The following is a 13774-nucleotide window of genomic DNA, read 5'->3' as shown; positions in this document are numbered from 1 at the left end:
TCATCAAACCATGCAACACTCTGCCACTGCGCCAACGTCCAGTGTCGATGGTCACGTGCCCATTACAGTCGTAGTTGTCTATGTCGTGGTGTTACCGTTGACACACGCATGGGTCGTCAGCTGCGGAGGCTCATCGTTAGTGGTGTTCGGTTCACTGTGTGTTCAGACACACTTGTGCTAAGCCCATTTTCAAGTGTGATTTTAGTACTGCTACAGTTCACCGCCATTCTGCCCATCCGACGGCGTCCGACATCTATAATGATAGGTGGCCAGCCAACCCTACGACGCGTCTGGCTGTGGTTCCACCTTGGTTTAGCCACGTGTTGCACAGTCGCAGTAGTACTCGTTGCAGTTTCTACACAGGGGCAGCACGCTTACTGATACTACTCCACCGTGCGTGTGTCTGGCCAGCAGTCATTTCTCGCCAGGTGACCCGCTATCGCCTGGACGTGTTTATATGTATAGTAAGTCAGTGGTCATAATGTTCCGGGTGATCGGTGTATGTTATTTTGATACCCCTCTTATTAGCAAAGATGATATCAGTTAATCCAAATGGTTAAACTGTTCAAGAACTTAAGAATTTTTATCTGTTTTTATAGAGTATTTTTCGTATGAATTTTATTCAGTTAACTTTTATTTCTTAATTTTCAGATAAGCTTATACGAGGAAAGATTCTGGAACGTCTCTGCCGTAAGAACACTGGTGTATTGGGTCTGATTCTTCATCTACTAGAGGTACGTGTGCCGATCTATATGTTAGTCTCCGGAATCATTTCATATTGTTTTTATTTTCACCCAAGCTGCTCAATCAGAGTTGAAAACTGTTCCTTTTTGGTGACTAAGAACGTGGTACACAATATGTGTCGAAATAAGTTTCCGCAGGAACTGGAGAAAAGAAAAGCCTATACCGCTTATCTTGATGGAAGTCACGCTGCTTTGGAAGGGGTGGAGGCCAGAGTGGGGTCGCATGTAAGAAGATAGCACAAGGAGAGCTATTCACTTCGATAAACTTCGGAAATTTATGGTACTTTATACGCATCCCTGAAAGTTCGGAAGTATTGGCCTGTTGAGTTATTTATGAGGGACTCCTTCGTGAATGCTTTTTTTTTATTATTTTGTCGAAAGGCTGTGCGGCTTCATCACAGGACAGCCCGTCGATATCTCGAGTTGGTAGCTTTCAGCTTTCTGTTCAAGAGTCTGTATTCAGTGTGAAACCGAGGAGCGTTTCTACCTATCCGATGTACTTAGTGTCTATAGCGCGATACAGTTGTATGTTCCGGCATAGTTAAAGGTATATATAAGCCGACTGTTCTCAGTACGTGAAGAACATATGCAAAAGTGGAATCGGCAGCTTTGCTCTAAACCTGGAAATATACCACTTCTAAAATTATAGTTTGGTTCAGAAAATCTTAAGTCCATCTGATCAAAGGTTCCGATGCCGTTGAACTTGGAAAAAGTGCGTAAGAACAGAAAACTCTATAACTGAAGTTATGAGATACAGTTGAGCTATAGTTTCCATCACTCTTCTGACTGGTTTGATGCAGTGCGTCACGAATCCCTCTCGTGTGCCAACCTCAGAGTAGCACCTGCACCCCACATCTTTAGTTACTTGTATGTAGTCCAATTTCTGTCTTTCTCTACAGTTTTACCCTCTACAGCCTCCTCTGGTACTATATTGGTTATTCCCTGATATCTTAACTCGTGTCCTATCACCCTGTACCTTCTTCTTGTCAGTGTTCTCCATATGTTCCCTTCTTAGCCGATTCTGTGAAGAAACCCTCATTCCTTAGTATCCACCAATTTTCAATATTCTTCTGTAGCTCCACATCTCATATGCTTCGATTCTCTTTTGTTCCGGTTTTCCCACTGCCCTTGAAGCATTACGATGTGCCTACCGCATGAGGATTACCGACAAATAGTGCTGCTGCGTTATCTCGTTTACCGTCCAAATCAAAAGAAAGAAAAAATTGAAAAAGCTTTCATACATATTTTATTGACGCATCATAATACAGTTTCCCCTAAATCCACATATAAACGAAAAATTAGAGTAGTGAACAAATTTAAAGTAATTTGAAGTGAACACTTTCTTTCATAATTTAGCAAAAAGTATAACTAATGTAGCTTGATAATGCCCAAGGGGGCGAAATAAGCTAATTACTAAATTTTGAAATAAGTGTTTATTTCAAAATAAAACAGTCTACACAGGAAAATGATTTCCTTCAAGAAAATCACATAGGCTATTGACTAGCACATGCAAGAGATTGTTAGCCTTTTCCCCAGACCGGTGGCACTGTAGCTCTTCCGGAAACTACTGCCCGTACTTTTTAACAGATTGCTGGCTGATAAAAATGAAAAATAATGTAGAATCACCGTTAAGTGTACGGTCCACGGAAAGGCGTACACTTAAGCGTAAATATTTACATATAAGTACTTTACTATGTCACTGTACATTACTGTTGAATTTGCTGAAGGGCCACATGTTGTTAAAAAATTGTTCTTGCTGGGGAAGCAGTACCGTGCTTCACACTGTATTCTCATCCTGGAGGAGCGGGGTTCAAATCACTGTTAAGCCATCCCAGTGACGGCTTTCCATTGTTTGTATAACTCATTTAAGGAAAATATCAGAAGGTCTCATTTCCTTCCTTTGTTACGATGCTTATTTCTCCCTCTGTAGGTGGGAGTCAAGAATGTATTTTCACTTCTCGACGAGGAATTTGGTGATTGAAATTTCGTGAATAGATTCCTCAACAGTGAAAAATCGTTTGTTTTAATGACTGCCGCCCCAACTCGCGTATAATATCCGTGGTACTTTCTTGTATTTCGTGGTAATAGGGAAGGAGCTGTCCTTGAACTTTTTCGGTGTTCTCCTCCAGTTCTATGTGGTGAGGATCCCATACCATCCAGTAGTAGTCCAGAAGAAGGACGGACGAGCGCAACTGTTGGTAGTTTTTCTAATAATTCTTTTTAAGTGTTCAGCCATTAACACACAGTCTTGGGTTTAACTTCCCTCACATAGTTTTCTGTGTGATGGTTCCAATTTCAGTTGTTCTTAATTGTAATGACTAGGTTTTTACTTGAATTGACAACCTTTACATTTGCGAGATTCGCCGTGTAACAGAATTTTGACATAACTTCAGTACTTACGTGGAGGACATCACCTTTTTTATTGTCTCGACTCATTTGCTACTTTTCGGACCATGTAGACATTTTCTCTAAATCATTCTCCAACTGATTTTGATCTTGTGATGACAACTCTAGATGATAAATAACAGCATCATCCGCGAACAGTCGTAAGAGGGCTGCTCAGATTGTTCCCTAAATCTTTAATATAGATAATAACAGCAGAGGACGTGTACACTTTCTTGAGAAACACCATCTATCACTTCGGTTTCACTACATAACCTTATTGACAGGAAATGAACCCAGCCGCACAACTAAGACGATACTCCACAGGCAGACCATTTGATCAGAAGCTGGTTATGAGAAATTGTGTTAAGTCTTCTGCGAATGTAGACATATAGAACCAATTTGAGATCCCCTGTCGATAGCAGTGATGTTGCTCAATTGACTCTGTACGTAAAGTTATTTAAACTATAATATTTTGTTTGTAATGGGACTGAAAACTTTTTCCGTTGGCAATGAATATTGCGCGAAACATCCTAAGAGCAGTCTTCGTGTCCTTTAGATAGCATGCAGAAGCTGTATCGATCATCTTATGTAGGCCACGGTACCGCAGTACTGCAATAGCAGTGTGATGGATAATTCACGGGAGTGTTTGTTGCTTTTTCTGTGGCAGCGCAGGGGAAGTTGAGGCAACTGACGAGAGCTTTGGCAAACAGCGAAGAATCCTGTCTGCTGCAAACTGTTGGAAGACGAAGGTACGCAGCAAAAATGTAATTTCATGCAGAGTGTTAAGTCCATATGTTCCAGTGGGTGTCATAAAAATTACTCGGAAAAAGTGTCAAACTAACTCAAAGATATCTCTTATTTACTGCCAGATCCAAGCGATGTGGTTTTAACATACAGAAGTGTCTATGATGGAGATCGTTGAAGTAACTTAATGAAATGTCATTACTCAAGAAGTGATAACTCTCTAAACCGTGAACAAAATGTACCAAATTCGATTACCTAAGTGATACAAATGAGAGATTTCCACAACAGAACATTTCTCATCTGGCAGTGGCGTTCCTTGAGCGGATTTCTTTGATTCACTAGTGATCTGTAAGTTTTAAACGACGCTAGAATAAATTTCATTTATCGTTTTCCAAATGTGGGGTAACAGTCTTGGGCATAATAATTTTATCCTGTGGAATCATGCGGAAAGTACTACTTAGCCAGAACTGTATTGAAAATCGCAGAGGAAAATTTATAACTGAGCTAATCGCAGTCCGTATGCTACTGCTGCGACAGTATCCAACGGACGGGGGTCAGCGCGATAAACTCTTGCCATAACAAGCTTTTTTCTTTCTGAATAAAGCACCTGATTGTAGAGCTGTGAGTACTTGTACAGCTCGGAGTTTACCCGTCATTAATAGAGCATATAAAAGTTAAACTTAAAATGTGACACACACACACACACACACACACACACACACACACACACACACACACACACAAAACCTCGCACGCGCGCAGTGAGAGAGATTGTGGGACAGAATTTGTATACAGCATAATAAACGGCGGCAGAAAATTTGAACGCTCTGCATTCGAATTTACACTTTCGAAACCTTACAACTTGGTTCTAAAGAATTCCATAAATAATAGACTTTTACTAAAGGAGTAAGCACATGTTCTAAATATGTCGCGCTGACCGTGGTGCAGCAGCTTAGTATCTGTGTGGGGAGAAGTGAAGACGTTGACCCTTGTGATCAATGGAGGGTGTAAGCGCGCAAGGTAGGTGCCGGTACGGTTTACCCTGGAGCACGCGAACAAATTCCAACACGCGAACTTAACGGAATTGGCAACTGCAGGTGGCTGCTACCACCCTCGTTTCATTTCATCCATTCTGTGAACATAATTGTGCAGTGTAAAGTTAAAAAGTATCTTAGCGTCTGTTGCGTTATCATCATCAAGGAATTAAGGACAGGAACCATTATCCTCAAGGACTCAAGTGACAGTGTCACCCTCAGGACGGGAGCGGGAGATGTGAGGGGGGGGGGGGGGCGGGCACACACACACACACACACACACACACACACACACACACACACACAGAGAGAGAGAGAGAGAGAGAGAGAGAGAGAGAGAGAGAGAGAGAGAGATAGTTGGTCATCAGTAAAGTAAAATCACATTCCGCTGTATGCCGCAAAAAGGTTGGTGCATAAGTTCGTAGCGTTAAACATTGTCATTTTGTCATTGGGAGACAATGATGGAGCTGTGGACGCTGGAAAAATGGAGTGCAAAGTGGATAAACGCGCCATTACCGACATATTCTTGTGACTGAGTTCAACAGATAGGTGACAGCGGCGGAGGCAGTCAGAAATATTTGTGCCGTGTATGGGGACAATGGCATTGGACAGAGCATGGTGTAATGTTGTTGCATTAATTTGAGGTGTGAGCGGTGCTGCTATTCAAGACCATAAAAGTGGGTTAAAAGCTGTGAGCTATCTGAGGAAGTTAACCTTGCATTACTGCGCAACTGTTTCACCAGGTATCCAGTCTAGCTTACCAAATTCCCAACCAGATTAACATTAATTAGAGAATTTAAATAAAAAGAAATAAATCAGTTTATATTTGGAAATTTATTTTAACGTTGATCATTGTTCCGTTAAAATTTCAGCATATCAAACTTGATTTATAACTAAACTGGTGCCTTATTTAGGATTGTGTAAATGTGAGTTTGTAATCATACGGAACACATCAAATAGGGAGCCAAGATTGGGAGACTACATACAACACTGCATTCATAAAATAACGCACGAAGAATGTTGAAACATATGCAAGAGGAAATTAACCACAACCAACCGATTCAATTTTCACCCAAAGAAGTTACGTTCGTAGCGCAATCCTGTCAGTCATGTAATTACCACACACTGGTATACTAAATTCATACTAACTCTCTGTGAAATCTTCCCGAAAAGAATAGCTGAGGGCTAATTTGATGATTACACCACATGCTTCACGTGGTCAACTTGGTTTACACAAAGAGTGTAACTCCACAATAATTTTGATAATTAAAATAAATTAGATCGAAAAGCAATTTACAAAAGAAAAACCTCGAACTGGTTACTATCGTCTTACTATTAACCTGATGGGTCAAACAATTGTATAAGCACGTGGTACTGGTCTCACAAAGTACACCCCACGTGGGTGTAACTCCACAATAATTTTGATAATTAAAATAAATTAGATCGAAAAGCAATTTACAAAAGAAAAACCTCGAACTGGTTACTATCGTCTTACTATTAACCTGATGGGTCAAACAATTGTATAAGCACGTGGTACTGGTCTCACAAAGTACACCCCACGTGGGTTGAACATAAAGAAAAGTTGCTATATTGAAAGTATTGTCAAGACGAGATGTTAAAATCTCACGCACATTCTCATTTAAGATTGATGATCTTAGTTAGAGTTACTGATCAACACGTGGTTCCGCTTTACTCACAAAGTAGTGACAAAGCAACTACCGGAATATATTCCGAACTTCACACTCGAATTACACTGTGTTGCAATTTAAGATAACATTAGATATTTTAGATCTAAACCTGAAATAAAGGTGATTAAATTTTCAGTTAGCCTGAACTTAAGAAATCCATTGTCCTACGGACTTAGCAGACACGCGCTTAGCCGGAGATCTTACCACTTCAGATGCTCGCCGTGGACAGACTGACCTGGGGCCCTACCGAGCGTGCTAAACAGATGCAAACGGAAGTGACCAGAGAGGCAGCTTCCTATACCAACATGACAAGGGACGGACAAGACCATACTAAGAATAGAAACCTTTGTGCTTTTAGAAAGCGTAGCTACCTGTTCAGACGTTGGTCCTACTGTTCTCTAGCAGACAGGCTTGTCTGCTACCATCAAGCATGCAACTAGAAATACATTTGCTCATTCATCCTCTCACACCGAAGGGAAGGGGGATGACAGTATCTTATCATATACAGTATATAAAAGAAAGCGGATGTAGGTTCCGTATGAGACTATGTGACATGAATTACATATAAGCTGTGTTTTAAAGTGTAGTAGTGTGACAGATCGTTCTTGTTTATGTGTAAAAGTAACACGTTCCACTGTTCAGTCTCCTCCCAGATAGTCAGAAACACCACAGTAAAATTAGAAGAGGAATTTATGCCGTAAAAGACAACATTTTTAAGAAATTAACATGAAAGGAATCCAACGGAGACCTTTCAATGGCAAGAAAAAGGTTTTCCCGTTTTACGGAGGATCGGTTTGACATTAGTGACTCCCTACGTACAGTAAGACCTTCGGAGTTTGACGAGGGTCATTTAACGCATTAATTCACATTGATCCACGTTACTGTACTCGATAACTGGCAAATGTGATGAAATATGATCGTTCCGCTATCGTACCACATTTGCATGCAATGGGAAAGGTTCTAAAATGGGGTTATGGATACCGCATGCTGTAAGCTAGAATGACAAAAATCAGTGGGTGGCCATGTGTGCCGCTTTGCTTGCTCGTCATCAATTGGCTCGTGAAGAACGCCGACCACACCTATCCTGTATCGTTACTAATGACGAGAAATAGTGTCTCTGTGCTACACACGGGAAGGAAAGGAATGGTTGAGCCCAAACAAAGCAACAACTCTCCTTACAAAGACTTGTGCGCAACCACAAAAGGTAATGTTTTGTATCTTGTGGAACAGTGTAGTGTACTGCGTATTGCTTACCCGAGGTGAAAGCATCTCTGCTGACATTTGTCAACAACTCAAGAACAACGATCAGAAAAACTGCGTGAAGTGATGCTATTCCACGATAACTCCTGCCCACATTCTGCCAGACTGACAGAAAACACTATATAGGAGTTGGATGGGGAAGTAATTCCGCACTCACCTTATTCACCTGATCTTGCTCCCTCAGATTTTTGACCTTTTCCACTCTCTGTCGAACAACCTTCAAGGAACTTCCTCTCCTGATGAAAATGCGCTTCGAACATGGCTCGACGAGTTCTTCGCCTCAAAGCCCCGTGGTTTCTACAGCCGCTAAATTGAAAAGTTATCCCGGCGTTGGCAGACTTTTGTAAATAGCAAAGGAGAATGCATCTGTTATGAGTATCTGTTATTTAGAGGTAGTGAAGTGCCTAGCCATTAGTTAGAATTTGAACGCTGTACCGTGTTTCAATGTCTGGGCGGTCTCCGTTCCTCAAACCTTCCTTCCATCCTGTTTGACGTTTCCTGTGGTGTCCCTACGTTGCTTAAGGCAAATTCTGGGTGGATTCACTTGAAAAGGGCATTACCGATTTCATTGCTTATACTCCTAGAGGAAAGGTGCCTAATACGAGACACACTTTTGTAAACCCATTTGAAAGACCTGAAAGTAAGTGCAATGTTATTTTTTATGGTGGTAAAAATATCTTGCATTATTTAATTTTATCATACAATTATCTTATTTGCAATAATAAACAATCTTTCAGAATAGTTATTAAATCTTCACAAACAAGGCATTTCGTAGAAATGAGATCAAGGTTTCCTAATATGAGACAAAAATAATACTTTGCTTTAATTATTTTATTACAGAATGACATATGAATATACAATTTTTACATGTTCATTCGTTTCTGTTATCCTTCACACATTTCACACTACTTAGGTTTATATTTACGACATCCGGTCTTCTGTGACACCGCAATCTTCATGAGCTCAGCGATAACATTTCGTGTACTGTGTCCATTTCTCCCCGTGTTTGTCTTCAGAAAAGCGCCTAGTACAGAACAGACACTCTGCGTCATCATCACTGCTGTCTGAACCCCAACTGTCATCAAGATGGACATCGGACGAGTCTTCTGCTTTAGGTCTACGATTTGAAGATTTTCCACTCTTCTCCCCAAATAACTTTCTGGCTGCTTTCTTAGCTTCAGTCTCTGATTTCTTCTGTTTAGATTCTTGCAATTGATTCATATAAGGAGTTGAAGTTAGTAAAGCAGCAGAGCACGAACGCGATGTTTGACCTATTTGACTATCTCCAGGTGGTTTTGCGATGTGTGGGAGGGGTCTGATGTCTGCCGGGCTGACAGCTTGACCATCACCATCAGTAGTTTCATTTTCGTTTTTGGCATCTCTTTCTTGAAGAGCGTCAGCATGGCGATGAATTGAATGTTCATGCTCCCTAAAGATGTTTCTGTTGCATGGGATGAGACCTGTTTTTCTGAAGGCATTCACAGATGCTTCCATTGCTGCTGCTCGGTTGTAAGCTGCCCCAAATAACCTGTCTATTAATAATGGGGTGATAACACGACCTGGGTTACTTGCCAACCACGTTTCTATCTCATGGGCATAGTAGGTTTTCAAAGGCCCCATAAATCCGACGTCAGGTGGCTGCATTTTATGCGTTGAGTGAGGTGCCAAACATACAATATGAACATTGTTTTTAAGTGCCTTATCTGACACAGAGAGATTCTTTGTGTGGGAATAATGCCCATCAAGAATCAAAATGACAGGATCATTTGAAGATGGCTTTACATGACTCACAAAATGATCAAACCACTGCGTAAAAAATGTGAGTTTGTATCCAGCCACTTGCATGACAAGCTGATACTGATCCTGCTGATGCACTGTCCATCAATTCCTGCTTCATATTCTTCCTTGGGAAGCCGATTAGTGGTGGAACATAAGTGCCAGCTGCGTTCATACTCGTTACAACTGTGATGAGATTTCCCCTTTCTGCTGAAGTCAAGACAGCAACTTGTCTCTTCCCTTTCATAGCAATAACCTTGCTGTGTTTGTGCTGCACAGGCGTCACCCCAGTTTCGTCAACATTGAAGACTCGATGCGGGTTATGGTTGACTTCAGATAGCACAGATTCGTAAACATCAAAAAATCTCCCCAAATTTTCTGGAGTGAAAGCTTTCACTCTAGTTGCTGCAAGACCCTGAGGAGTTCTCATTGATAAAATGGGATGTCTCTTAAGGAAAGCTCAGATCCATTTCTGTCGTGCTGAATCCTTTTCTGAATTGAAGGGATTCTTCAGCCTATTCCTGACAGCTAACTGGAAGACCATGCTTCGTATGTCCGTACATTTAAGAGAATAAAATCGCTCTTTCATTGTAAGGCAGTATTTCACTAGTTCATGTTCCAGTTGAGATGAGAGAACAGGCCTTGTGCTAAGATTAACACCAACCAGCTTCTCAGGTGTACGAGTTTTATCCTTCACATACCTTTCCAAACTACGTTTTGGTACAGCAAAAACTTTTGAGGCTTTTAAGTACCCCATCTCGCCATTTCTCACACATGTAATAGCACGAACCATGGCGTCTTTATCCCACGTTTTCCTTTTAGGTGCCAGTGCCATCTACAAAGAATAAATACAATAACCAGACATACTTCTTAAAGGACTTCAACTTCTACGATTTTATTTGTTAGATTATTTTTTATAAGTACTGTGAACGGAGTACTTTGAATCTGGAGTAATATTGATCAACTTCTGAGCAAAATACTGCCTTGAAAGAAAGTTCCAGAAAACATTCCAATTTCTGATCGTAAGACTAATCAAATTTAATTCCTGTTTATGATCATTTAATCGAATTAAAATAAACGCAGTTGCCAAACTTTTACTACAGTAAATGATAAAATATTGTTATCTCATGATAGTATTGTGTAAATTACATATAACAAATCGTGAGAGAACGAGTTCCCCCAATATGCTATAGGTATCGTAATATGCGACACTGAACTGAGAATAATGCCCATCACCCGCGCTTGTGCTGTGTGTCTGTTGACCTTGTTGTCGATGGGGCGGCAGACCTTAATTTTCCTTCCTTTCTCCTTCCCTCAGCATACTCTACAGTTCAGCTGTGCTGTGTAGATAGTTGTGACGCCGGCCGGTGTGGCCGAGCGGTTCTAGGCGCTTCAGTCTGGAACCGCGCGACCGCTACGGTCTCAGGTTCGAATCCTGCCTCGGGCATGAATGTGTGTGATGTCCTTAGGTTAGTTAGGTTTAAGTAGTTCTAAGTTCTAGGGGACTGATGACCTCAGATGTTAAGTCCCATAGTGCTCAGAGCCATTTGAACCATTTTGGTAGTTGTGACGGGTGCGTGAGAAGCCTAGTTTTGTTCTTGTTCTTATTTTTGTAAGTTAAGCAGATGTAAGAAAAGAGTACGGAACAGCGAACTGACATACTGCTCGTTTCTAATAAGATTTTGACGGATGCCGAGAAAGAGACGGATCGTCATAAATTGTGTCGCATGGTCTCACTTCAAACAATAGAGAGAAGTTAGAGATTAATGCAGGACATTGGCGCACTGATTGTACGCCACAGTCTCTCCTGATTGTCCACCAAATAATGAAAATATCCTCCACCGGCGCGATCCAAACTAGCTACTTCCGAACTAGCGCGTCCTGGTCATGTAACGTGAAATGTACTCATTAATTCACTAAACTACCAGCTGTCGTTGTTACGGTAAAGTCACAGGAACATATCTCCATATTGCTTTGCTGTGCTACGCTTTTGCTTGGTTTCGCTTCATTTTCATGTCATCATCATCATCATCACCTTTGGCGCAACAACCCTCTGTGAACGTTGGCCTTCTGTAGAAGAAGTCTTCCTTGTTTGCCGAACTCCCAATTTTGAATTCCAGTTTCCTTATGTACACTCTGACACCTGCCTCCCTCCATAGTTCTGGTCTTGCTACTCTCCTGGTAATCTGACACTGCGCTGAACATCTTCTCAACCATTCTATCGTACGCTCTCAGTACATGTCCTGCCTTCTAATCTTAACGTATTTAGTCGTAATGTGTTTTTTTTTTTTTTTTTTTTCGAAGTTGAATAGTTCTGTCAGTACTTGAGCATCATTGCAAGTTTGGGAGAAGACTTTAAGCTTAGCGGCTGTACTGGTGCTGTAGGAAGGGAGCTGGCTAAGTAACGTCAGTGTGTTCCACCCTTTCCCTCCTCCCAGCTGCATCGACAATATTCCACTGTACATGCACCCATCAACCATCTTCAGCAGTCGGAATTTCTGAAGCAAATTTCAGTGTGCGGGAATGAAGGCTTTTCGTACAATGCGATCTAAGCTAGACCTCCAGTGCTGCATGAGTTTAGTGTACATAGATATCATTGACATTACAAGGGAAGTGTTGTATTGACAAGACTTTGTTCTGGACGTAGTAGTGTACATAAATTGAGAAACCAATATCAATAGTGCTCAAAATATCGGTTCTACTGCATTCAATGTTTCCTCTACAGGAGAGTCAAAAGACTCAAGGAAATTACTGACTCGTGGTTTCCCGAACTCTCATAAAGCTGCGACGAGACCTTCAAGGATAAGACTTGTTTTCCCCCAACATTTCCGTACTCCTCTGATGCTTCCTGTCAGTGATCTCGATGTTGGAAGCACATCAAAGATCTTCCTCTCATTTTTAGGGTTGTAACTCCAAGAGTTCCTGTGTATTAGCTACCTATGATATAGAGTTTTTATTTATACTGAATTTTCGAAAATTCACGTGATTTTAGTTCCGGCAAAATGTCATGTAAGACTGGTTTGAGGGAGTAATGAATTTTAATCCATGTACATGAGATTAATTTACATGAAGCTTAGAAGTGCATCCTCCGTTGAAACACACATTCTTACTAATATTTAGTTTATCAACTTGGAAAGCAATTTACCTAAGCATATAACAACTTCATCTGTGCTTATAAATTTCCACAGTGCAGTTCCGTGCTTGAACGCTTGCAGATTTGTATACTGGCGAAATTTAGTTGGCACCGACTGCCAATTTCTCACGCCAAGTCGTGGAACTGCCAGAAGGCAGCACGCCGCACTTAAGACCTTCACGCGAATTCGCCAGCAGTCTCTGTCTGCAGCTGTTTAGTTACGGTAATTTTTCAACTAATAGCTTGGATTCACATTCCGCGGAGGACCCATTTTTATAAAGAAAATGTTAAAACTGCCTTAGTTCACAGACGAGATTTCAAAAATTTTCAAAATGCGTATCGAAAATGTTTGTCATATTTAGTGAGGCTATGATGTAGCAGTATTAAATCGTAAAGTCGTCACAGTACGCGAAAAGGTGAGTTCACTAGGTAAATGCATATGTCATACGAGGTGTTTCAGGATCAAAGGAATACACGTAAGAGACAAAAGCATGCTGCATTCTGAAGAGAAGAATCGTACGATCATAAACTGTATTCTCTACGGTGATCCGAGCTGTTATTTACAGAAAATCATTTGCTGTGTTTTACTGTCAATTTCTCTTCACAACTCATGTTCAGAAATGTTGTCTGCATTGTCCCGTAACAGGGACAAAGACATTAGAAACGCGAGCAACTGAACCTGATTTCTTGGCAATGTTTGTCTATGCACATCCGTCTGCAAAGAAACTGCTAAACAGTTATTTATTGGTGAAAAGTCATGTGACGTCCGTAGCCACGAAAGGTCTCCACTACTATCGATTAACGCCTAGGATAAGTTTAATAGAGACACTGCCCCACTTTTCATTGAATATACGGGTCTCCAGCCTGTTGCAAATGCATTGCGCACTTGTCTGCTCAACAGACATGCATAATCGGTTGTCAGAATACTTTGAACTGAACTGCAGCAACCGTACACAGTTACTTGGGTTATCCACAATAATTAGCCCTGCAGGTTAATTATCAATTACGCGA

At 41.1% G+C, this 13774-nt stretch overlaps 1 protein-coding gene across 5 annotated transcripts in view; it reads left to right on the top strand.

Moving 5' to 3' along the window:
* LOC124798456 (cytosolic carboxypeptidase 1-like) overlaps nucleotides 1–13774 on the top strand; it is a 503581-nt gene that overhangs the window by 86713 nt on the left and 403094 nt on the right. For all 5 annotated transcript variants that reach the window (XM_047261879.1, XM_047261878.1, XM_047261877.1 and 2 more), the window contains exon 3: nucleotides 652–734. In XM_047261879.1, coding sequence (XP_047117835.1) covers nucleotides 652–734 — 83 coding nt within the window. The remainder of the gene's footprint in view (nucleotides 1–651; nucleotides 735–13774) is intronic.

Source organism: Schistocerca piceifrons, chromosome 5 (assembly GCF_021461385.2).
Source record: "Schistocerca piceifrons isolate TAMUIC-IGC-003096 chromosome 5, iqSchPice1.1, whole genome shotgun sequence".
NCBI lineage: Eukaryota > Metazoa > Arthropoda > Insecta > Orthoptera > Acrididae > Schistocerca > Schistocerca piceifrons.
Note: the sequence above shows the minus strand (reverse complement) of the source record. Positions and strands in the feature narration are given on the sequence as shown.